Raw genomic sequence first — 26,239 nt, 5'->3', positions numbered from 1 at the left:
ATCTGGAGTTCATAGTCCCTTCTGTATTTAATATCTTCCCTGTTGGTTTATCTGCTTATGTTCAGGTTCTTTTCCTCCAGAAATCTTTGGTAATTTCAGTTTTTTCTTCTTACAATCCCATATTGATTACTTTCTAACTCCTTTGATTGCAATTTTGTGGGGGTGGGTGGACGGGCTAAGTCTCGAAGCTGTCTCAGTCTTTTTCCACATTAGGCAATTTCTGTTCCACTGGTTTTGATGTCTGCTCCAAGTGACTTCCAGGGAAATAGAACTGGTACCAGCTGGATCCTGGACCCTTTGCTGCAGGCAGGACTGGTGATCCATTTACACTCTGGTGTCCTGTCCTCTGTTCCTTGGTTCTCTAATTGAGTGTTGTTGCAGCATAGAGGACTGCAGTCCTAGATAGAGCACACTTATTCCTTTTGGTTTTCCATGGCACTGGGAGAAAGCAGGAGTAGGAGGTAGGTAATATTGAGTTTCATTACAAACTTGAGGGTTGGCTTACTCAGTCCTGCCAGAGCTAGTGGGAGGTTGGCAAGGGGGCACTGACTGAGTAAGTTAGGGGTTAGGGATTAGCCTTTTCTGGTATTAAATCATCAGGTTTTTACCTCTATAGGGTTCTTGGTGTCCTAGACTGAGACAGCTGAAATAGCTCTATTTCTCGCACATCATTCCTATTTTGGAGGTTTGAGAGGTCACAAGGTTTGGAGAAAATGGATAATTCTCTATCTGTTGATCACATGACCCAGAAGCCTTCTTTAAGGTTTCCAAAGTCCTTTACATATATTATCTCATTTAATACCTCGTGATGACTCTATGAGGTAAGTGCTATAGATACTGGTATCTCAATTTTACAGAAGAGGATACCGAGATTGCTTATGGTGATACAGTTAGTAAATGTCTGAGGCAAGATTTGAACTCATCTTCCTGCTCCCAAGGCAGTACTGTTTAGCTATTAGACCACACTGTCTCTATGGCAGAATCTATAAGTATTTATAGGAGTGAAGATATTGAATAAACAACCAAATTACTCCATCCCATTTAAAGTAAGTGAGCAAATGCTAAGTCTTGGTACTTTAACTAGGTGGGAATTTATTTTTATTGCATTAAATCAATCAAAGGCATTCCAAGTAAGTGTGAAAAAGCTTTGGAGAGCCACTGGATGGATGAACTGGAGTAACATTACAAGGGAAGAGTTTTCAGATAAGTGAAGGAATCTTGGTCACACTGAGGGGTCAGAGATTAGGGTAGAGGGATAGGAGGGACCTTCTATAAAATATCAAGCTAGCCGAGAACAAAATTATTTGAGGAATTTGGATTCCAGCCAGCAGTGAAGGAAGATAGAGCAGTCTAGCTAACACCTGCTGAGCAGACACTGAGGGGAGGAGACTGTATTTCTTTCCTGACCTCTTTTATGTTTGTTACCTGGGTACGGTTGGACAATGTTGTATGGCAGAAACAGCTCCTGATTTCTGCTGAAGCTGTTGGGCACTTTTTCAAAAACCATTTTTTAAAAACCCAAATAGTTTCAGAATGACAGCTACAAGCAGTTTTAAAAGAATCATAGTAGTGCTGGGTTTTTTTCCACAGTGATGAAATATGAATTGTGGTGAAAGTAACGCAACAACGTTTTTTGGAAGAATATATATTGAGGGGGAACTCTATCATGATTATATCCTTTCCACTGTGGTTGGTAATGGGAAGGAATGACTAAATGCCCCCTTGTAAACCAAGGCAAACACTCTCTTGAGGGAGTTTAGATCTCCTTTCCCCCAAAGGGGAAGGCTCCCTGGGAATGAAAAGGCCAGTTTTCGAGATTTAAATCCCCTTTTCCCTAAAGGGAAGAAAATCAGAGGATGATGAAGCTTGTGATATTAAAGAAAGGTTTTTATTAAGCAGGAAAGAAAACAAAATAACATGTACATGGTTTCTATCCAGCCTGTGCTAAACAGGATGCTAGGTAATGAATGGGAAGAGTGAGCCTCATCCCCAAGGGGAGGGGAGAGTGAGGAATTCCAAGTGTCAGAGCTGTGACCCTTTGATACACAGATCAGAAGGCATCCTTAGTGATAAGCAGTCCATAGTTCAAGGCTTGATAAGGAGATGTCTCCAAAAATAAGATATTCTGAGAGCCCCATGACCAAAGGTAGGGGAGTCTCTGGAGATAAGGTTGTCTCCAAAAACCACAAAATAGAGTATGTCCATAGTCTCATAACCTGCAGTCAGGAAAGTCTTTGAAGATAGGGTTGTCTCTTGAAGGTCCACAAACCACCACATGGCTCAGAATCTGCTTCGAAGCCTGTAGAAACTTAATTGGCCTCAGAGTTGCTGATTTTCTGCCCGTCCAGATAGGTTTACTCTTAGTTACCACAAAGGATTGTTGTTATGTCAAGCCAACACAGCCAGTCCTCAGACAATTCTTCTGGTTACCTGGATAATTTTTTGGGGGGAAGTCCAGCAAATCAAGGTATCCATTTTCACACCATGTAAATATCCAGCTGCAAGTATGTGTCCAAAATCCTTTTTGCTGACTTTAGAGCAACAAGAATATTTGAGAGTCAAATACCTCCCATAAATTGGCACCACCTTGGAAGAGTCAAGATGGACCTGATGCAGAAATGTTATGATCTAGCACACTTTTGTGGTATCTTGGGCCCCTTTGGCAGTTTGATGAAATCTCTGGATAAAATATGAAGGATTCCAAAGGGAAACAATTATGTTGAAAAGAGTTATCAAAATATTTGAAATTTTTAAAAACTTCACAGATCCTATATTAAGAACCCCTCATTCAGTGGTGGGGTGGACGCGAGGAGGAGAAGAAACACAAGAAAAAGTATCAGAACTAAGATTCGGGAACTGTGTAACCAAGTCATAGAACCTATCTATGTTTCCTTAATTTTACATTATAAGGGCTGTAAGTCCTTTTTAGCACCAACATTGTCTTATTCTATACTGTTGTTGTTGTTCAGTTGCGTCCAACTCTTCATGACCCCTTTTGGGGTTTTCTTGGCAAAGATACTTGGAATGGTTTGCCATTTCCTTCTCCAGCTCATTTTATAGATGAGGAACTGAGGCAAGCAGGGTTAAGTGACTTGCCCAAGGTCACACAGCTAGTAAGGGTCCAAGGTTCAGAACTCAGGTCTTCCTTACCCCTGGTCCGCCACTCTATCCACTGCACTACCTACCTGCCCTGCTTATTCTATGTAGGAAATGGTAAAATCCCTCCTTCAAACCATGTGTTAAAACTGAGAGGAGTAGCCACTTTCTGGGACTGAAATGCTGGTCCTGTTAGAATATGTGTGGTCTTCTGAAGGATATAAAAATTGCCTGAAACAAGTAGGGAACACTTTACATCTTGTAGGAGTTGAGAGTATATGGTTCTTAGTTTTTCTCAACTATATGTGAGTAGGTTAAAGATGTTGTCTGTCCTCTTTCTGGTATTTACTGCTTTTCTTTCTCACTGTGAGGAACGGAGAAATGTGTGTAGAAATTTGTATTGTGAGACTGCTTAAGGAAGAGCTTAGATTGAACCACTCAGTACCAAGCATTAAGCGCTATTAGAGTTGGGAAGGACCTTAGAGATTATTTTATAGGTGAAGCCACTAAGGTGACTTGTCTGGAACCATAGAATCAAGACTAGAATCTAAATCTCATTTGTATTCCAGATTATTTCTATTCTATATTCTCATTTGGGGTCTGTTTATTGTGCATCTACTACAAGTAAAACACTGTACTGGGTTCTGCTAGGGAGCACAAAAGAATCAGAAAGTATAGGCCCCTCTAGGATTTACACTGTAGGAGAGAAAAAAATCTGGCAAAGAAAGTGCCAAGAGAACAATTATTAAACCGACAAGTCAATACAAAGAGGATGTAAGAGGCTCTGGCTGAATATCCATATGAAAGGCCAGGAATGTGGCTAAATAGGAGACACAAAGACTTAGTCTCTCGGATTTAGCTTGGTCTTTGTGCATTTCCTCAGTCTCCCACCACCCGGGAGAGCAGAAGGGATTTGAGTGAAAAAATTGGAGAACCCCCAAATTCGTCCCAGAGATGTTTGGTTGCTTTTGGTTAATAGGCTTTACTTGGATGATGATGAGTTGTAGTAGAGCCTTCGGGGAAGGCACAGGAAATGCTTATTTCCAGCGAAGGTGAAGTTGCCCTTGGAGACCCAGGCCTAAGGGCATTAGTTGGTTTGGAAGTAGTTGCTCCCTAGCTTAATGAGCTTGGTGCCTGGGGCAAAAAAAAAAAAAATCTGTTAGAGATCCAAGGCCTTTCCGCAGCCAATCCAGAAAAGGGACCCGCCGTTTCGTAAAGGAAAAAAAGTTGAGTCTTTTCTAGGATGGTTGCTGGTCTTGGGTCTGAAACAAGAAGAGTGGCTGCTTTTCTCAGACAGCTAGAAAAAAAGGAGCCTCTGGCTTTTGAACTAAAAGAGCACGGCAGAGCCCAAGGACTTCAGCTGAAGCCAGAAGCCGCCAAAGGCTCCCCAGCCGTGTGCTCAGTGGCAGCAGTGACCCGAAGAGCAGCTTCCATCTGAGCCTGTGTGTGCATCGGAGAGTACTTGTCTGGGGGACATCCAGAGGGAGTAGGTCCAGTGGGAGCAGGGCAATGACATCACCAGACGACGTCAAGGACTTCTTAGATGAGAGAGCTGTCTGGGGGCAGGGACCCGTGTCTGTTTTCTGGCGCACAGCACTCAGTCCACAGTGAAATAGGTCCATCAGTCCACGTACTAGGTTCTAGCAGACAGTTGGTCAGTCGGTCAACAAGCATTCGTTAACCGCTCACGCTGTGCCAGGCACTGTGCTGAGCGCTGGGCATTTCTCTCTAATTTATCCTGCGTATAGTTTGTACAAAGTTGTTCGCGTGCTGTTCGCATTACGAGCTCCTTGAGGGCAGGGGCTGTCGCTGCCTTTCATTGTATTCTTTGCGCCTGGCACATATTAGGCGTTTACTAAATGCTCCTTTTTTTAACTAAGACAGGTGAAACACTTGTTGCATTCCAACAGACAGGATCGCACGTGTCATTTGCTCCCTTGCTTTGAAAAGACAAGGTGGGGAGTTGCAAAGGGGAAGACCGTGAGACCTCATTTGTGCTGTCTCTTCTGTACAATGGTCCATCTGTTCTACAGGGCAAGGACGCGCGGGACCTGCTTGGAGCTGTGGGGGTTTTGGTGTTTTTTTGGGGGGGTGTAATAAAGTAAGCCGGGAGCAGCTCCTGTTCCTGTCCCTGGCGCTGGGGACACCGCGCTGGGAGACCCTGGGAGACTGGCGGAGGGAGGACTGGAAGGGAGGCTCTGGGGCTGAGGACAGGGTATTGAGGTGGGAGGGGAGGAGATGACAGGAGGCGGCGGCTCCAGTCCCCCGCACGGGGGCGGTGTGGGGCCGCCACGGGCGGGATCACGTGAGGGTAGGGAGGGTGGGGGCGAGGTGGGGCGGTGCTGGGGGCGGAGCTTCGCAGCCGGGGGAGCAGACCGCGAGCCGGGGCTGGGCGCAGACAGACGGACCCGGGGCCGAGGCGGCGGCGGCGGCGGCGGCGGTGGCGGCTCTCGAAGCGTAGCTCCGCTGCGCTCTCCGCCTTCCGGCCTCGGCTCCGGCTCCACGGCCGCCGCCCTGGCGGCCCCGGCTGAAGACGGCGCCCCGGCCGGGCCGGGGGTCCGCGGCGGGGCGGGCTCGCCCCCATGCTCCCCGCCCCTCGTGCCCGGGGCGGGCATGGAGCTCTTCCAAGCCAAGGATCACTACATCCTGCAGCAGGGCGAGCGCGCGCTGTGGTGCAGCCGCCGGGACGGGAGCCTGCAGCTGCGACCGGGTGAGTGGGGACCCCCCTCCCGGGCGGGCCCGGGCTGACCTCCTCCTCCCGCGGGTGGGGGCGGGGCATGCGCCCCCTGCCCGCTCCAGCCTCTGCGGGGCACTGAGGCTGGGGGCGCACTGGGCTGGGCGGTTGGCTGGGGGTCCGCAGCCTCTGGGGGCTTGGCCGGGCGATGGGCTGGGCGGAGTATCCCCTGGCGCGAGGTGAAAGGTCATTGTCTATTGAATGACCGCGTCGTGGTGCTGATCATCCGGGGTCAGGTTTGGGGGTTTGGAAGAGGGATGCTGTTTCTTGGGAGCGAGGTCCTTGGAATTACAATTTGCGAAATAAAGGTTCCTGGAGAGGAAAGGATGGTCAAGGTGTATCTTCTTCCTTTCTTTCCTTTTTAACCCTGTCCTCCCAGCTCCCTTTAAACCCTGTTCACTCCCCCTAGTAAGACTTGGCATATTGTGTCCTTGAAAAGAGGAAGTTCGGGTTCTGCCTGTTTAATGAATCAATTGGTCAGATTCCTAGCGTTCCTTTATAAGGAACCCGAAGGGGCTTGTTATCCTTCCCCCCTCCAAATTTACTTAGTAAGATCCAAGACCTATTTCTTAGAGAACCGCAACCGCAAACAACCTCCATCGCAAAACAGGTTACCAAGCCCCTTTGTCACAACAATTAAAATTCATTAGTATACACCCACAAGAATCATATGATGAACTGGAGGTGGCAATCTTGAAAGATGGTATCTTTCAAGGGTGGGCCTAACCCTGTGTGACTCTTCTGTTTGGGAATCAAATGAAAAGGGTTTTACACGAACTTTATTTGCTCGCTTTTAAAGGGGCCTTCTTTTCTGGAATCTTAGGCAAGTGGTCAGAATTGAAAGGTCCCAATTTAGATATTCTGTCTTCCACTTGTAATACCAGGCGAGAAATGATCATGTCTGTCCATCTGTCTATTCTTGGCAGCACAGGCAGGAAGTCACCTCTGTTGACATCAATTTTAGTTTCTCTTCTCCAACTTTAAAGGTGTGACTTATTGTGATTACTGCTGTTTCCTCATGCTTTGTCACTTTTGTGTTTTCAATTTAAATACACCTTTTCTTATGTAGTGATTATGCTGAACATTCCAATATATTTTCATTATAACATTTTTATATGATTACATCCATTACTGTTTGTGAGTGTCCACAAAGTGTTATAAAATCGACATTGTTTAGGGATCAGCCTTATTTGAACTGTAGTTATTTTGTTTAGTGTAAAAGATTCCTAAATCATCATTATTTTAGTTTTCATTTTGAGAAGTTCAAGATTAAAAAATATCCGCAGTGAAGTGAACTATAGTTATTTTGTTCTTAGATCATTTGGCTGATAGGTTTATCTTTTCCTAATATTACTTGAATTAATATTTACCTTAACCATAAACTAAAATATAATTTTTAAAAAGTGGTCATGCTGTAGAAATTTTGTTCTGATACTTCGATCCTATAAATTAAAAACAGCTTTCCACAATACAACTTTTCAGTTTTCTAAGATTGGTACACAAGTAGGATTTGTTTTAAGTTGCTAGCAAAATTTGCAATGTGTATACTTGAAAACAATGTGGACTTAGTGCCAGATATTACTTGCTTCCTTTTTGGATGATCAGGCAACCCTAGGAAATAGCCTGATATAGTTGTAAGAATGCTGAATTAGGGGCAGCTAGGTGGCACAGTGAGCAGAGCACTGGCCCTGGAGTCAGGAGGACCTGAGTTCAAATGTGGCCTTAGACACTTGACACACTTACTAGCTGTGTGACCTTGGGCAAGTCGCTTAACCCCAATTGCCCTGCCTTCCCCACTGCAAAAAAAAAAATAAAAATAAAAAAGAATGCTGAATTAGTAGGAGTCACAAAATCTTTGTTTTATTCCCAGTCTTTTTACTCACTGACTAGCAGCGTAGTCTTGGACAAATCATTTAATTTCTCTGGGTCATCTATGCGATTTCTAAGGTCTCTTCCAGTTCTAATGATTGCCTCTAGGTATTAATTCAAGGGTTCTCACCTCATGTAGAACATTAACCTAGATAATAGACTGACCATGTTGAACAGTGTCCAGAAGGCCCCTTTTTATGTCCCCAGGATGCTTTCTGAGATTTATTTAACTTTCATCATGATCTTTTTTTTCTTATTAATTGCAATTGAACAAATATCTGTTGAGTACCTGCTATGTGCAAGATGCTGTGTTAGATACTAGAGAAGCAAAGACAGGACATTGAGAAAATCTCTACCTTCTCAGACTTTCTATTCTGCTTGGAAGATATATTCAAAGACAACTAAATATAGGTCTGTGTGAGGAAAACATTGTTAAGTGGAGAAGTGGGGAAGGTTTTCATAAGGAGTTTATATTTTGAAGAACGATAAGAATTGAAAGGACAAAATGAGGTGGGAGTACATTCGAGGCTTCAGTTCCTTGGAGGTGCATCTGTTACCATTCAGATAGGAAATTAGGGCTGGATGTATAGATTGGGAGTCATCTGAATAGAGGAGCTTCTTAGAGTTGGAAGATGAGCCAGGAGAGAGTCTTGAGGAACAATGGTGCTTAGAGGGCAGGAGATGGGAAAAGAACCTGCAAAGGTGACTGAAAAGGAGTGATCATGTAGGAAGAACCAGGACACAATAGTGTTAATGAAGCCTAGGGAGAAGGACTACAAAGACAAAGGAAGTGATCAGCAGTTTTAAAATTTGCAGAGAGGTAGGTCAAGGAGGATGAAAAACTGAGAAAAAACTGTTAAATTTAGCAATTAAGAGATTGGAAGCCTCAGAGGGCTTTCAGTAGAGTGAAGTTAGAAGCCAGAATGCAATAAATTGAGAAGTGAATAAATAACCGGGAAACGAATGTAGTCAATGGAGATGATTCTAGAAGCCTAGCACTCGCACAGGGGTTAGGAAGACAAATGTGAAGCATTCCATGTTCTTTGTTTGTTTTTTTTATGGGGGGGAAGGCAAGGCAATTTGGGGTTAAGTGACTTGTCCAAGGTCACACAGCTAGTGTGTCAAGTATTTGAGGTTGTATTTGAACTCAGGTTCTCCTGACTCCAGGGCCGATGCTCTACTCACTGCGCCACCTAGCTGCACCACATTCCCTGTTTTTAAAGAACCTACATGAGTATGTGTTTACAGAATAAATACAAAAAAAGTATGAGGTGGCATATGGAGAGAGGGCAGTGGCAGTTGGAAAGTTAGGAAAGGCTTTGTGTAAAAAGTGGGTGCTTGAGCTGAGTCTGGAGAGAAGAATCCTTAGGAGGTGGAGGTGAGGAGAGTCCATTCCAGGATTTATGAGCACAGCCTTCCAGAAGTCCTGAAGACAAGAGATGTGATGTCCTTTGTGAAGAACAGCAGAGAAGGCCTGTTTGATTGGATTGTTGAGTGTGGAAAGGGGAGTAGGATATGTAAGAGGCTGGAAGGGTAGGTTCCATCAGATTGGTAAGGGTTTTAAAAAAAAATTGATCACCAAGTATTAAGTGCCTGTTATGTGACAGGCATTATTTCAAACAGAAGAGGTCATATTTGATCCTAGAGGCAATAGGGAGCCACTGGAGTCAGACTTGAACTTAAAGAAAATCACTTTGGCAGCTAAGTGGAGGATGGACTGGGGTGGCGAGAGACTTGAGGCAGTGAAGGAGCGGAGAGACGATATTAATTTGAGGGTTTGGTGGAGTCAGGTAAAGGTTTTTTTTTTTTAAAGGTTTTTCTGAAGTCTGATGTCCATAAAGTTCTCTGTTTTATGCCATGTTATTGATAATGATGGGATTATTGAAGTTATCTATGTGGTATCATTTAAGGAATTTTGTATGACTTGACACGTCCATGAGAGAAACTTTGGGAGAGGAGATGCATTAAGGTGGCATTTATAGTCACCAAACACTTACTAATAGTGGGATCTTTTATTTTCTATACTTTTCAGTCAATTGAATGACTCATATAAAGATGTAACCTACCAGCATATCATTTATGGAAGTCTGCCTGTTTTCTTCTTGCGGTAACTAAGAATGTCCTCAATGTTGTGAATAGATAATTTTCTTAAAAGATTTTGTAGAGATGGAAAAATAGGCACATATGTTTGTAGTTATTGATTTTTTTTGGTTAATAATAGTTATTGTTTATTTGTTTCAGTCATGTCCAAGTCTTTGTGATCCCGTTTGGGGTTTTCTTGGCAAGGATACTAGAGTGGTTTGGCATTTCCTTCTCCAGCTCATTTTACAGATGAGGAAACTGAGGTAAATGAGGTTAAGTGACTTGCCCAGGGTCACACAGCTAATAAGTGTCTGAGGCCAGATTTGAACTCACAAAAATGAGTCTTCCTGATTTTAGGCTGTATCATCCACTGTATCATCTAGTAGTGAGGGCCCCTCTCCCCCTCCCCCTGATAATTAGGTCTGACTTTCCGTGGGTTTTGTAGTCTCCTTTCTTTTAGATGTCCCAAACTAATCCTGCAGCACCCTCCAAGGTTTTACCTCCAGGATGGGCTTCCTTTGTGTATACTTGGTTTAGGCAAATTCCTCTTTTCATCTTTGTTTTCTTCTTTTTTTTTTTTATTTGAAGGGGAGAAGGGAAGGCAATTGGGGTTAAGTGACTTGCCCAAGGTCACATAGCTAGTAAGTGTGTCAAGTGTCTGAGGCAAGATTTGAACTCAAGTCTTCCTGACTCCAGGACTTGTGTTCTACTCACTTCGCCACCTAGCTGCCCCTAATCTTTGTTTTCTTTAATGCTGTTTCTACTACACCAGAAACATTAATTTTAGAGTAACATTATGGTGGTTCTCAGCCTTGATGTCACAATGTCAGGAATCTTTATAGGTCTTTACTGTTTATCATCCTTAGTCTTCCTTTTTAGTCCTTTTCTTACGTGTCATTGGGTTGATCTGGCTTAATTTGGAATTCTCACTTGACTTCTCTAAACTTATTTTTCCCTGTTTTTGAGGCAGTACTGCTTTTGTAGTCTTTCCTTCTTTTCCTCAATAACATGACACATTTTAAAAATCTTATCTTTTGTTTTTATATCATCTTCATTTCTCCATAAGATTTTATGTGAATTTATAGTCTAAACCAGTGTTGCTCTTGACCGTCATTTCTTTTACTTGGTAAGGAGATAAAGTTTGCTGGCAAATAAATTATCTCTGTTAAAATCCCTAAGGAAATGGTGATAGTCTGTATTGGTATCTGTTCTCTTGTATTTTTCCATCTTTAGCCTGTATTCAGCAGGTCAGATTGTATTTGCTTATAGTGCTAGTGTTTCTTTGCCATAAAGCATACTCAGGACAGTGTTCAAATTAAGGTGGGATTACATATAGGTAATGAAGTGCTCCAGATGGATCCAGTAAAATGGTACCTTAAAACAGAATCATCAAGTCTAGGAATACTCCAGAATCTTTTAAATATAATTTATAATTGCTCAAAGGTATTCACAAACAAGTGAATTACGAGTACCTATTGTCTAGATTCTATTTTTCAATTTAATGGACAACTCATAGAGCTGACCCATCTGGAAATATATCTTTGGTAGATGCTGTAGATGAAACTGGGCCTAAAATTGAATAGGTGGAAAAGTATATGTTAGGGGAAATTGTTCAGTGTTTTGAACCCAGACTTCTCCCTGAAGCAAAGGTCCAACTTTTTAATGTCAATATTTTCCCAATGCTATATGGCTAGAAGTCATAAAATATGACAGTCTTCTAGAGAATTACATTTGCATGTCTCCTGACAGTGGAGAACTTCATGGTACATGTCAGTAGCCTGCAGCATATTACTGACAATTAGGAGAAGCAGGAAAAAAGTATATTCTCAGAGATGTTCAGCCAGGAAAGGAATTGGGTTTATCATACTGTGAGAGCCAGGGATATCAGTTGGAAAACCCATGTGCTCCATTGACATCGATGAAGTGTCATGAGATTTAGAAGATCCATAACACATTCATTGAAGGCATAGACAAGGTCTTGTGTAGGGGTTGTGACCTTGAGATAGCCACACTGATGAAGTCACAGATCTTTTCAAGCTAACAATAAAAAACCTCAAGGAGAGATGCCATTCTGAAATGGCAACAGATTTCCAAAGGTATCCATCCTGGCAGTGGGAAACGCATCTCTAAGATTGTAATTTGTTGAACGATTGATGATGTGCTTTGGTAGGGGGAGTTGCTGTACCATTGAAATCACAGGCCTGAACCAAAAAATAAAAATGATTGGATTAACCCCTTCTGCCTCTTGGGCTTTCCCAGGTTTGGTTTGGTTTTTTACTTTTAGTCTTTAAGGTAGCAGCTACATAAGGATCAAACTCCTCTGTTTGACATTTAGAGACCTTGAGATTCTAATCTGCCTTCACAACCTTGTTTTACATTAATCTCCTTCATGCACTCTGCAGTCCAGTCAAACTAGCCATCTTCTGGTTTTGTGCCTTTGTCCAGGCTGCCTCCTTACTCCTGAAATGTAATCTCTCTCCTCACCTCCACCTCTTGGAATCTTTTGGTTTCCTTTAGAGCTCAACTCACAGGTCATGGAGGAGGTTGTTTCCTGATTTCTCTCCCTTTCCCTTCCCCCAGCAGCTAGTTCTTCCCCCAAAAGTTACTTTGTATTTATTTCATATGTACTTAGATGTGCATATTATCTTCCATAATGTAATGGAAGCTTCTATAGGACAGGGATTGTATTTTTTTCTTTTATCTTTATTTCCCAGCAGCTAGCAAAGGGTCTGGTTCATAGTGAATACTCAATAAATTTTTATTGATTGATTAACGTGGGACAGAGGGTGGGCATAGGAATTGGCAGGTCAAAGATATTTGAGAATCATTGATCAGTCTAGTGCTAATAATTGTACAGCAGTGCTTAGTAAATGGTAATAATGGACAGAAACAGTTTTCCCTAGTAAAACAAAGTAAACTTTATAGGATACTGGCTAGTCAGTTATTTTTTGCTAATAAATGAAAATATCATCTTTTTTATACTTTTTGTTTGTGAGATACACACACACACACACACACACACACACACACACACACACACACACGGATTTTGCTATTCCCCTTGAAGGAATACTCTGAAGTATCCTATCCCCTGATTTTGTGTCAGACTTTGATTTTGGATGAACTTGATATTCAGTTCACAAGGGAAGCTGGAATTTTCCGCTTTTGCATAGGCTTTATAAAGCATTTGCTGCATGCTTCTTTATGTGTGATTATTTATTTTGTACCTTCTATCTGAAGTTATTAGAAACCTTGCATGCTGAAGTGGACATGACTGGATAGGAGAAGAGCCTGGTTGTGTTTTAGTTGGTAATTGTGAATGTCGGCCTCTTCTGAGTGTTGTAGACCAGTTGATTAATGGTTTATACTGATGTGAGGATATCCATGCTTTATCATTCTGTGATTCATGTCTGTGTGTCCTCCCATTAACCCTTCATAGAAGATTGGTGTTGGAGGCATTCTCTGGTTTCCTTTGGTGCAGTACTTAGGCTGCCCATCTATTATCCCTCGCTTTTGCTGCATGACCACCTATGTTTCTGTTCTTAGAATTCCAGGATGCTTCTCTTATGCCACTTGTTTAAGCAATCATTAGATATTTTGCAGCCTTCTTATGTCCCCTGTGTCTACTTACTCATTGCCTTTCGGGGTTTATTGGGAGATTGTTTAGTTTTTAGATTTTTTTTTTAACTTAGACTTATGATTTCATCAATTTAGGGAACTTCCTTTACCATTACCATCTCTGTAACTTAAAGTCTTAGAGAATTTCCTGGGTCCCTAGAGGTTTAGTCCAGGGTAACACAGTCAGCATGTGGAAGAGGCCTCAATTGAATTTAGGTCTTTGATTCCAAAGCTAGCTAATTCTCTATCCATTATGCTACACTTGTTGAGTTATTTATTATCCAGTGAAAAACTCCAGTGAATAAATTTTATCTTCACAACTTCTTAAAACCCAAAATGGACAAGGTTAAGTAGAAAGATCTTTTAATTTATTTCTGAAGGAAAATGGAAATTCACAATATTTGAGCCAGAGGAGACTTTAGAGACTTATAAAACGAACATATCATTTTATTGAGGAGATAGAGGCCCAGAAAGCCGAAATGTCTTTCTCAGTTGTTGTAGCAGAACTTTGCAGAAGGACTTAAATTGTTTTCTCTGGTCATATATGTTGAGACAAATTGAAAACTCAGGTTCCTATTTAGAAGTTTACTGAATAATTACTGAATAATATAACTAATGAATTCTTTCTGCATACCCTTGTGTGTCTGGTATAATTTAAGATCTTCTGTTACTTTAATATTTTCCTATATTTAACTTGAAGCCAATCTGCAGTGGGAGAGGAAGGTACCTCCTCTGAGACTAGAGACCAATGAAACCTCAGGCCCTGTCCCTTTACCTGTCTTATTGAGAACAGTTTTGGTTTTTTTGTTTGTTTTTTTTTTTTTTCTGAATTACATCCTGAAGGAGCTATGTTTAGGTGTCACCTTTCCTACAGATAACATTATTTCCTTAATATGAGAATGCCTCTTGATGCTTGCTACTGGATCAAGACACTTTGACTCTGAGAGTTTATGCATCTACCTTGTTTTTTTTGTTTGTTGTTTCTTAATATATAAGATATAAAAGTATAGCTTTAGTTAGTATTCTATCACCCTGTCATACTATTAATTTTAACTTTCTTTAATCAGTTTTTTCCTTTAAAGCTTCCTTTTATTTAGACTTTAGATTTTTTAAATATCTGGAGTTTATTTTTGAGGAAATCACGTGGTCATCCGTGAAACAAGGGGGGAAGACAGCATGTTGTAGAAAGAACACTGGGCTATGATCCTGAGCCTCAAGTTTCAATTCCAGTTCTGTCACTCATTTGTGGATCTGTTGCTTTACCTGCAAGATTCCAGGAATATATGTAAAGTACCTACCTTAATTCAGGATGAGTAGCCTTCAAAACCTTAAGAGAGTAAATGTTGTTGAACAGAAAAAGGAAGAAAGGGAAGTGAGAAGAATCATGGCGAGACAGATATGTTGAAAGAAGCTTGTGTAATTAGATTTTTGTCTCAGATAGATGCAGACTGGTAGAAGTAGAAAGACATCCTGGTACTGCTGTCTTTTTTTTTCTTTCCTCAGAAACCAAAGACTTGTTGTTAAGATACTTTATTATACTCTTAAAATCAGGTTTTATTTGGGGGTGGGGTAGTGGCGGTATGTTTCTGTTTTGTATTTGTATTACTGCTCTCAGTAATTAAATGGGTTAATTAATGATAGGAGGTTTTATGCCTGTTGACAAAGGTGTTTTCTATTTTATCTTTCTTGTTATGAAAATAACATGCCTGAGGCTGTGTCTAATATGTATGTTTACCCACCAGGATCAGGGCGCCTGGGTGGCACAGTGGATAGAACATTGGGCCTGGAGTTAGGAAGACCTGAGTTCAAATTTGGCCTCAGACACTTATTAGCTAGCTGTGTAACTCTGGGCAAGTCACTTAACCCTGTTTGCCTCAGTTTTCTCATCAGTAAAATGAGCTGGAGAAGGAAATGGCAAACCACTCTAGTATCTTTGCCAAGAAAACCTCAAACGGGGTCGTGAAGAGTCAGACAGGAATGAAATGACTGAACAACAACAGCCACTATGATAGTGTTTCAGATTAGTGTTTTATTAACAAGATAGTTTTATATTTGTATGTATACACATAATATGTATCACTCACTCAGCATACATTTATTAAGTCCCTGCAACATGCCAGACACTGTGCTAGGCATTAAGGGTACAAAAAACAAGTGAAATAGCATTGCTTTGGGGAGATGACATGTTACACATATGTATATGCAACATGCCAGGTAACTGGGGGAAGGAGAACATTAGTATTTGAGTTGATCAGGAAAGGCTTCTTGTAGAAGGTGTGCTTGAAGCCAAGCTGGGAAGGAAATGAGATTCCGTGTATGAAGGAGAGATGAGGAGGAAGTACATTCCAAATAGAGGGGGAAGGCTGGAGATAAAGTGTTGTGTGTAAGGAACAGCCCGAAGACCAGTGTGGTGCTGTAGGGTAAAATAAGGAGAGTTATGTATAACACAGTTCTATATAGAGAAAACTAGGATGATTTAAATGATTGGATCAGTAGTTGGCTATTCTTTAACCTTTCCTTCCATTTCCCTTTTTTTTTTTTCTTACAAAAAGCCTTTTAAAAGTTGATTTTGGTGTGGAAGAAGAAATAACTTTTGGCAAATATATCCAATTAAATATCTTATACCCATAATCTGTAATTGAAACCATTTCCTAGTGGAAATGTGGTCAAAAGATGTACACAGACTTTTTGAGGAAGGAAATACAAAGTGTTAATCACTTGAAAAGCTATTCAATTATCTGAAAAGAAACGCAAATAATTTTGTTACCTTTCATTATGAAATTTGCAAAAATTACTTAAAATGATCAGTTTTAAGTGTTTTCAGGTCAGGGTTGAGTATGTGTATTATCATCATTTCAATATATATATATATATGTGTATATATATATATATATACACACATATATATATATATTAGAGAGAGAGAGAGAGTTGGGACCTTAGAAACTATAAAACTCCCAATGCTTTGCCTTCATTTTACGTATTAGAAAACTGAGGTGGGGGCAGGCCTGTAATCCTAGTTGCTATAAGTGGCTAAGCTTTAACTATAGAAGGTCTTATTGCTATTGTCAAACAGGTTTGATATTTTATTTCTTTTTTGTTCTGAAAATTATGTTTCCTGGGGTTACGTAGCTAATCTTCATTTTAGCACAGTGCTATTCAGAGCATTAGGTGGTGAAGTGGATAGAGTGCTGAGCCTGGAGTCAGGAAGGACAAGTTCAGATTTGGCAAATACTTACTAGCTGTGTGACCTTGGACAGTACACTTAATTCCTGCTTGCCTGTTTCCTCAACTGTAAAATAGGGATAATACTAGCGCCTATCTCCCTTATTGACTCTACTACTTTTGACAGTAGACTCAAGGGTTAGAAGGGACCTCAAAGGTCATCTAGTCCAACTCCCTCCTCCTATAGATGAGGAAACTGAGACCTTGAGAAGAGAATTGGCTTATCCAAGGGTACAGAGGCAGTAGAAGCAGCCTTTGAATCCAGCTTCTGACGCTAGATCTTCCCAGCGTGCCACACTGCCTTTTATGATTACCTTTATGATTTGGTCCAAGCTTTTTAGGAATCAGTTTGACAGTATCCAGTAAGCCACAGAAGTGATCCTGTCCTTTGACTCAGCAATCCTACAGTCTAAGGATGTTGTTAGACCTTCCTTTCTCTACAAAAACAAAAAATAACGCTCCCCCCCCCAAAAAAAAACCTGCTGAAAAAACCAAGACTGTTCATAGCTGCATTATTTGTAATAGGGAACGAAAGGAAACAACCTATTGAACTAACAGTTGGTGAGTAGCTGTTATCTTATCTTTCATTAATCTAATACAAATCTATTGCTACATATGATAGAAAGAAAAATGTAAAGAAATATGAAAGACCTACTGAGTGATACAAAATGAAATAAACTGACTAAAATGTAATGATTAGCAAGATATACGTATCTTGTACAATCACATTAAAAATCTGACAAAGGCAAGAACTCATATTCCAAAGGGAACAAAAAAGAAATTGATTTTTATTACCTTATTAAAATCTTTTCTTCTTTTTTAATTTAATTTTGTTTCAATTGGCAAAAAAAAAATCTATTCTCTCTATTTTTCCCCTCATAGAAAAAAAAGTAAGAAAACCCTTTTAACAAATGTGAATAGTCAGATAAATTCCTGTATTGGCTGTGTCCAAAAAAATGTTTCAATCTGTACCTTGAGTCTATCACTTCTCTGGTTGGGTTGGTTGATTGTTGTCCTTTGTTCTCGAAGAGGATCCAAATGACATCACTACGCTAGAGTCAGGTTACCGAGTGCCTGACTGCACCTGATCTGACCAGCTCGAGTTGGGAATGCTAAGTGAGTGGACAGCACGAGTCATCATGGGGCCTCAGAAGTTGTGCTTGCTCATCTTGTTGGTCGAGGTAGTCAAATTTTTCAAAGTTAAAAAATTTTCAGTTTTTCCAGTTAAAATGCAAGGTATTTGAATCTTAAGGTTTTATGTGGTGGACATTGGTTCCCTATTTTATTTGCATTTGTTGTTATGAGATTCATAATAAACAATTAAAAATTTAAATCCTTTTTGGTAAGTTCGGTTGGAAGGAATGGATCATATGAAATGTCTTGTGAACCTAGCTCTTTTGTATCATCAGGTTTCTTCTCTTGGATCTGAACATATGCAGGTGTATGGAGAAGAAGGGACATGAGCTTTGTCTGAGTGGAGAAATACTCATACGATTGAATTCAACAAGTTCGTACTGAGTTTTTTCCTTCTGTTGATTATCTCCAACTTATCCTATATATAGCTTGTTTATAGTTGTTGACATGTCGTTGATCCGACTATGTTCTCCTTTAGACCAAGAATTGCTTTTTGTCTTTCTTTTTATGTCCTTGGCACACAATAGGTGTCTAAAAATGTTCCCTGACTCCTTGACTTCTGGGCATGGTACTAGGCTCTGGAGATACAAAAACAAAAGAAATAGTGCCCCTGCCCTCAAGGAGTTTACATTCTTGTTTGGTGGGGAGAATATGAACACAAGCATAAAATATATACCAGTATATTTGAGGGGGAAAGAATCTAGGAACTAATTGAGGTAAGGAGATCCTGATGAGCCTTAAGGTGGCAGACACTTCAGTTGAGTCTTGAAGGTGTAGTTAGGGAAGGGCAGAGGTGAGGATGGAGCGCAAACATGTACAGGACAAAATTGTTTTGGATCTTCTTGTATTCTGTGGTGCTTCCTCATTTACTGACTTGACTTGCAAGTTTGGGTAGATTTCAGACTGGCAGTGGCAAACCAAACTCATTGTTTCTTTCTGTAGTTGAGATTTGTCACTGAGTTCTCAAAGAAAAATAATATGTGTGTCTTTTCTATTCAGATGTTTTAAAACAACCTCTGTAAGGCCTGAGATATGTAAGTTAATATAATTATTTGTTCCCATTTATAAAATATGATTTCTCTAGATCAAAACTAATATTGTATGGAAACACTGCAAGTACTAGTAGTATCTTAGTATATTCTGTTGCTATGATTCATTTTTTACTTACTGAGAGACCTTAAGGGAACTCTTTCCATTCACAGATAAGCAAAAAAGCATCCTTTCAGATTCTTTCATTGATAGAATTAGTCATAGTCAATGTAGATTGTTATTATTTTAATAATGTTGATTCAGTTTTTTTTAAAAAAAAACTTTTCTTTTTCTCCCCTTTATCTTGACAAGTAGCATATTGAGAAAACTATGAATCTTATTTTTTTGCTTTCTTTTCATTTTGTCTTTGTGTTGCTTTTGAAACAGCACACTGGAATGTTATGAACTTTGCAGGGTTATTTTTGAACATTGAACTTTGAAATAAATATGAACTTTAAACTGTCACCATTTAAAAAATATTTATATGATCTTAGGTGTAATTTTTTTCAATAGCATGTTTATGCCAAATCTGGTAGGTGAATTTTTCCCCCAGATAGCCAATATAGTAGTTGAACTACAAATTAAAAGGATAAGAAGAAAATCATCTTGTACCCATTTCAGGTAGCTATGTTTTCCTTCCCCTGGGATTCCAAAAATAACCCTAAAAAGGCAAACAAAAACCCTGCAAAAACAAATTGGTACTAGATCACTCCCTTCACTCCTACAAGACACATCTGTCTTTCCCCATTTCCTATTTAATTTCAATGTCATTTTCCACTCTTCCTACTTTGTTTTGGAATGGAGACAAGACAATGGCTTTGTATTATTGAGGCTGGCATCTAGGACTTCTTGGTCATTTAAAATTTAAGCTTGTGCCCCTCTTCTCTTTCTACTCTCATTTGTTCTGTTAGCTCCAGCTTCTCCTTAGAGGTTATGCCCAAATCTCTTGTCTTCAGGTCTGACTCATCTCCTCTAGATTTGAACTCCAAATGTTTATAGTTTTTATCCATCCATTTAGATGCCCTACCAGTAGCTTAATCTCAACATGTCCACATGTCCAAGGTCCCCTTATTATCTATTGTATTCTCCTCCCCAGATCTCTTTCCACCGATTTGACTTTTTTTTTTCAACCGGTGGAATCCCCAGTTACATGTGTTTGGAACCTCTTTCCTTCCTCCCCACCCCATCCCCCCCATCCCGTTGCTAATTAGTGACCTCTAAGTTTTGCTTAGCAAAGTCTCCTTGCACCTCTCCCTTTGTTACTATTGTGTGTTTGCACCGTTTCCTTTAACGGTTTCCCCTCCCTTCCCCCCATCTTTCACATTGCTGCGACATTAATCTCTCATATATAAAAATATATATGTTCATATTCTCTTCAATAATAATGAAGATTATCCTAAACACAAGTCTGACTGTGTAACTTACTTGCTCAAGAAGATTCAGTGGCTTCTTACTGCTTTTAGAAGAAAATGCAAACTCCTTGGCTTGGCTTTTAAAGCCCTTCACCATCAGGTTTCAATCCATTTTTTCTAGGCCAGTTGTATGTTCTTCATCTTCTTCTGCCCTGTTGTACCCAAACTAGCCTATTTGTTGTTCCTTGAGGTTTGCATTTTATCTCATGGTTTCTGCCCTTTTGCACTAGTTTTCCTTCCTGCCTGGAATGCAGTAAGTTCATCATCACATCTACCTCTTAGGGATTGTGATTTATGGAGCTTCCTCTTTCCTTCCTCAGGCTTTTGGGGGAGTGGAGGAAACAGGCATTTATGAAACACCTACTATGTGCTAAGCACTTCCCAAGTATCCCACTTTTGTTTGTCTTGAACTGTGATGAAGAGAACCATAAAGTACTATGTGTTTGTCTACAGGTAGAATATCTGCTAATGAGTGTTTGCTGGTCTCTGGCTGCAGCAGTATATTGTGACCATATCTATAGTTATTTCCTAGACCCCTTTCCTAGGTCAGAACTACTAGGTTTAAGGAGGGGGCAAGTAAGGGGGAATGAGTGAATCTTGCTCTCATCGGATTGACCTGAGGAGGGAATAACATACGCACTCAATCGGGTATCTTACCCCACAGGAAAGTATGGGGAAGGGGATAAAAAAGGGGGGATGATAGAAGGGAGGGCAGATGGGGGAGGAGGTAATCAAAAGGGAACACTTTTGAAAAGGGACAGGGTCAAGGGAGAAAATTGAATAAAGGGGGACAGGATAGGATGGAGGGAAATATAGTTAGTCTTTCACAACATGAGTATTGTGGAAGTGTTTTACATAATGATACATGTGTGGCCTATGTTGAATTGCTTGCCTTCCTAGGGAGGGTGGGTGGGAAAGGAAGAGGGGAGAGAATAGTTTTAGAAGCAGATGCTCAAAAAAAATTTTTTTTGCATACAGCTGGGAAACAAGATATATAAGGAATTATGTATAGAAATCTATCCTGTTCTACAAGAAAGTAAGGGTAAAGGGGATGAGTTAGGGAGAGTAGGGTGACAGAAGGGATGGCTGACTGGGGAACGAGGCAATCAGAATATATGCCATCTTGGAATGGGGGGGGAGGGTAGAAATGGGGAGAAAATTTGTAACTCAAAATCTTGTGGAAGTCAATGTTGAAAACTAAAATATTAAATAATAAAATAATTGTTAAGAGAAAAAATATTAAAAAAAAGAAAAAAAGAACTAGGTTTGAGTGTGTCATCTTAAAAGTATATTTTGTCTTTATTTTTCAGAAAAGTCTTCTGATATATCTTCTCACACTGAAACATCTACCACTTTTCTGCCCACTCATAATGTCTTATGCAATCTGTGACTTTTTCTACTTAGATGAATTTACATGCATGTGACATGATCTTATCAAAAGAATTTATAATTTTTGCTGTTTAAGACAATAATACTACATAGTAGGGTCTAACCTGTGTCTAATTGGCATTTATACTGGGAAAGGACTAAATACTAGAGTTTCTGAATCAGACTAGATGCTTGACTTTAATGCTTGTTGGAGAACTAGTTAGTATGTTAGTACACAACTGGCATATTTAAAGTTTAAAATGAGTTTAAAGTCTTTTGTTTACAAGATGGCTTCTTAATTTTGGGCACATTTTCTTTGAATATATTTTATTAAATTGTCAAAATGTATTTCATTAAATTGTCAAAACATAGTTAAGAAGCTTGATAAGCTAATAATTACTATCTTTTTCTTAGTTCATTTTTTTTTTTTGCCAATGTTAATTCTCATTCCTATCAATTCTTTTTGTTCTAAGCAGGAAATGAGACTTGAGTCTAACTAGTTACACCCCAGCCTTTTTTACTTCCAACAGGAACTGTTGAATTTGCCAATGCATAACTTATTACAAGATCAGTTTAGAGCATATGCTTTTTCTTGGGATTATGGGTGTGTCTCTTTCACAGTAAGGTTATTGGAATGAATGACTCACATTTTATGTAGGCACTGTTATACTTAGTGCTAACTTATTTTCTGTATACCAAAAAGACAAGAGTACTTTTCATTGTAGAAATAAAATACTACCTAATTTGTCTGAAATAAGGATGGCAGTGTTTATCTTGATTTTTTTGGGTAAACTTAATTGTAGAAAAACATAATAGGACCTTAAGGTTTTCAGTGACTCAGCTGCCTTCACTGTGATTGTCTATGTAGAACATAGGAGAATGGATTTTTGTTGGAGGAGCTGCCCTTCTCCATTGTCTATGAAAGTGAGCTTACAGACCAGATCATTTGCTTTGTCTTTTCATTTTTCCCTGTGTAGAGGGCAAACCATTAAGGGCTTATAGTGGTATGTGTGCATAAATGATTTTCCCCATGACAGAACTCAATAATGGGAAACTTTGGGTCGGGAACAAATGAGAGTTATATGTACTTGCCTAAAGCTTTCTGAGGACTTGTTAAGACAGTTGACATACCTTGCAAAAAAGCAAGCCCTTCCTCACTGAAGTCCAATTCATGTGAACATCATGGCATCACCTCCCTGATGTTATGGTCCTCTTCGAGAACAAAGGACAAACTACAACCTCTGTGAATAGTAGTTGGAACTGGCCAGTTGGGCAGCTCAGCTCCTTCTTTCCATCCTCCCTCTACTCTTCTCCCCTGCCCTTTCTTCCCCTTTCCTCTCCTCTGTCCACATACTATATCATATCCTTACCTGGAGGTGCTCTGCCTGAAGGAATGCAAATTTTGATCGTGGAAACCTCAAGATGTCTTGGGGTTTCCATGCTAGATTTTTTTTCTTGAGGACCATGCCTTAAACCCAGATCACCCTGGCTCTCATTGATTGATCAACAGTAGGTCCCAGGCCAAGCCCCACTTGGTCATTGGGCCCTGATTGGCTCAGAATGAATGTAAATAGTAAACATCTGTTTTGGCCAAAAACTCTTGAGGGTCTTCCTTCTCCAGTTTGATTTTTTTTTTGACTAGGTAAAGAGGCCCTTGTCTGCCTCATTTTTTAGCTAGCCCTAATGACTGAACGGGTGTTGCCTTAGACTTAGACCTGTTAAATACTTTAACTTAAAAAGGCCAAGGTCTCCCACTGTGTCCAGGGCCATCTCCAGTCTTCCTGATTTATATCTTGGCACTAGACCCAGATGGCTCTGGAGGAGAAAGTGAGGCTGGTAACTTTGAGCAGCCTTCCATTACTTAAATCCAGTTCACTTGCAAGTCATGGCTTCACTTCCCTGATGTCGTGGTCCTTTTCAAGAATGAAGGACAAACAGCAGACTTGCATCTCACTTTCCTCCCTGCTATTACATAGTTATCCTGAGAATGGGTTTGTAGGAAGAAGAAATGCTTGTTCAGCAGGATTAAAATGAGATTACCTTCTTAGGGGAGTTTGGGGCTATTTTAAATGCTATTGAAGTGTTATTTTAAGTTATTAAAGTGCTTTCTCTGTTTTCTGCATCTGCTTATGAACTCCCGCAAGTACCATAAGTGTTCTCTATCAGTTTGTGGATTCCTTGCATTTTTTGTGTGTATTACCTTGAGTACTTGCTTGGGAGCTGGAGAAATTTAAACACAAGCTATAAGTAAGCTACATTTGAAGATTCCCCGCTCCCCCCACCCCCGTTAAAACTAGGGGATGACAACAAGCCAGAAAGTGAAAATGACTTTTGGGGTTGGACTGGTTTTGAGCTCTGGTGATTGTTTTGAGGGGGAGGAGGAAGAGAGAGAGAGCTTGTGCTATCAGCTTACATACAGATTAGTACACTAACCCAGAGAAGTAAAATGATTAGCCCAAAGTCACACAGATAATAAATAAGTGGTGGAGCTAGGGAGCTAGGCCCTTTGGCTTGAAATACATTGTTCTTTCCACTGTACTGTGCTGGTTGTGGTTATTGCTGCCTCTCTAAAACCAATATTTTCCAAGTGGTAATGATAAAGACACAAAGACAGAGAGAGAGAGAGAGAGAGAGAGAGAGAGAGAGAAAGAGAGAGATTTCACAAAGATAAAAGATAAAAGAGAGAGATAGGAGGGACACAGAAGGAGAGAGTAGAAAAGAAAAAAGGAAAGATAAGAGAGAGGGAGTTAAAGAGGGAAGGGAGGGACTTAAGTGTTCTCAAAACCATTTGGGCCCCAGGGATCTTAAAGAGTTGTCTCTATTACTTCAAAGCAATAGTAGACTTATTTTTTTCTTTTGGATTCGACCAATGGTTTGTTGGTGTAGGATTTCCCAGTAAGCCCCCTCCTGATGACGATGACATTTGTTCCACAACTTAGTCTCATTTGCTTTCAGGCACTGAGAGGTGCCCATAGTTGTTCAGCAAAAACTTGTCAGAGGTGGGACTTGAATCTAGGTCTTCCTGAATTCAAGGTCAACTTCATGTCTACAATGCCACCCTACCTCTCACATTTCAAGTAATGGGTCTAAAGATTATCAGAGTATAAAAATATGGTGTTTTCATAAGTATAAACTATTATGTGTAGAAAACTTTGTATAGTTTTATAAATTGTGTGTTTTTCTTGCTATTGATACATACATTGTTTAGTTGTTTTTCAGTCCTGTCCAACTCTTTGTGACTCCATTGGGGTTTTCTTGGCAAAGATACTGGAGTGGCTTGCCACTTCCTTCTCCATCTCATTTTACAGATGAGGAAACTGAGGCAAACAGAATTAAGTGATTTGCTCAGATTCATACAACTAGTGTGAGGCCATATTTGAATTCAATAAGACTCATCTTCCTAAGAGTGCAGACCTGGCACTCCGTCTACTGTGTCACCTAACTGCCCCTACTGATATCACATAGTAAAGGTCATATAGATGAAAGTCCTCCCAACAGATCCAGATAGAATTTCAGTATATCATACGCTGTTGCCCTTTTAATATTATTTTTATTTTTCAATAGTAAGGGTCATTGAACTTCAATATTTATAATCCTTGATAAGAAGTCCTCTTCTGTATCTCTTTTCACTCTTTGCAAAATTGGAATAACATGGATAATGTGCTATTTCTTTTCTTTTTTATTCTTTGTTATAAAGGGATGTCTGTCTGGGATTATGGGGACTGTATACATTGGGAAATATAAGTGGTACAATAAAATAACAATAAAAGGATTACAATAAAATTATTCTAAAAATACTTTCTACCCTTACCCAGTTCTACATTCTTTTCCCTGATGTGTGTTGAAGCTGTGCTCCTAATTGCTTGTTGTGGTCAGTTGAAGAGTCTACAAAAGAGCCACTCAAGTGTGTGTGTGTGTGTGTGTGTGCATGCATACATAAGGAGTTGATTCCATAAATTCCTGGAATAACATGCTCTTTAATGCCTATTATGTTCTTTTGAGCCCATACAGTCTGCTTGTTCATGTGTCACTATGCATGGGGGTGTCATTCTTCCTCCTGTAAACCTATATTTGTCAGACTTGTATAGGCTTGTCCTCAGTAGAAAGAATAAAAATGATTACTTAACATTTTTAGGTACCCAGATGGTATCAGATTCATGTGTCTGCCTAAGATTTATGTCAGTCAGTTAAGAGCTTACTATGTGTCAGGCATTGTGCTCTGCACTGGGAATGCAAAGGTGAAAAAGTTCTTACTCTTGAAGGGTTTGAAGTCTAATGGGGGAGACAACATGCAAGTATAACTAGGTATTAACAAACCATACACACATACAGGATAAACTGGAAATAATCCACAGAAGGAAGGCATTATAGAAATAAGAGACATTGGGAAAAGCTTCTCTAGAAGGTGGAATTTTAGTTGGGACTTGCAGGAAGCCAGAGCAGTCAGGAGGCAGAGCATCCCATGTATGCTTTTACTCTGATAGCATCAAAGCTGGTTGAGGCCAGGGACTTTTTGTGAGCTTCTCTTTAGAGTACTTGGCTCAGAGCAGTGTCAATAAATGTTAATTGATTCCCCCCTCCCTTGTATTCTTTGTACCTTTCAGTCGTTGTACTGTATGCACTGTAAGAAATATTTTGGGGAAGTCTTATTGTAAAAGAAGTAAAGCCTTAG

General features: G+C 40.1%; 1 protein-coding gene across 2 annotated transcripts in view; it reads left to right on the top strand.

The window, feature by feature from the left end:
* Positions 1-5,492: 5,492 nt before the first annotated feature.
* INPP5F (inositol polyphosphate-5-phosphatase F) overlaps positions 5,493-26,239 on the top strand; it is an 87,679-nt gene continuing 66,932 nt past the window's right edge. The window contains exon 1 of one of the 2 annotated variants that reach the window (XM_036735273.1): positions 5,493-5,806. In XM_036735273.1, coding sequence (XP_036591168.1) covers positions 5,710-5,806 — 97 coding nt within the window. In that variant the 5' untranslated portion in view covers positions 5,493-5,709. The remainder of the gene's footprint in view (positions 5,807-26,239) is intronic. The other variant, XM_036735274.1, reaches the window with a different exon arrangement.

Source organism: Trichosurus vulpecula, chromosome 8 (assembly GCF_011100635.1).
Source record: "Trichosurus vulpecula isolate mTriVul1 chromosome 8, mTriVul1.pri, whole genome shotgun sequence".
Classification (NCBI taxonomy): domain Eukaryota; kingdom Metazoa; phylum Chordata; class Mammalia; order Diprotodontia; family Phalangeridae; genus Trichosurus; species Trichosurus vulpecula.
This window is presented reverse-complemented; position numbering and strand designations above follow the sequence as displayed.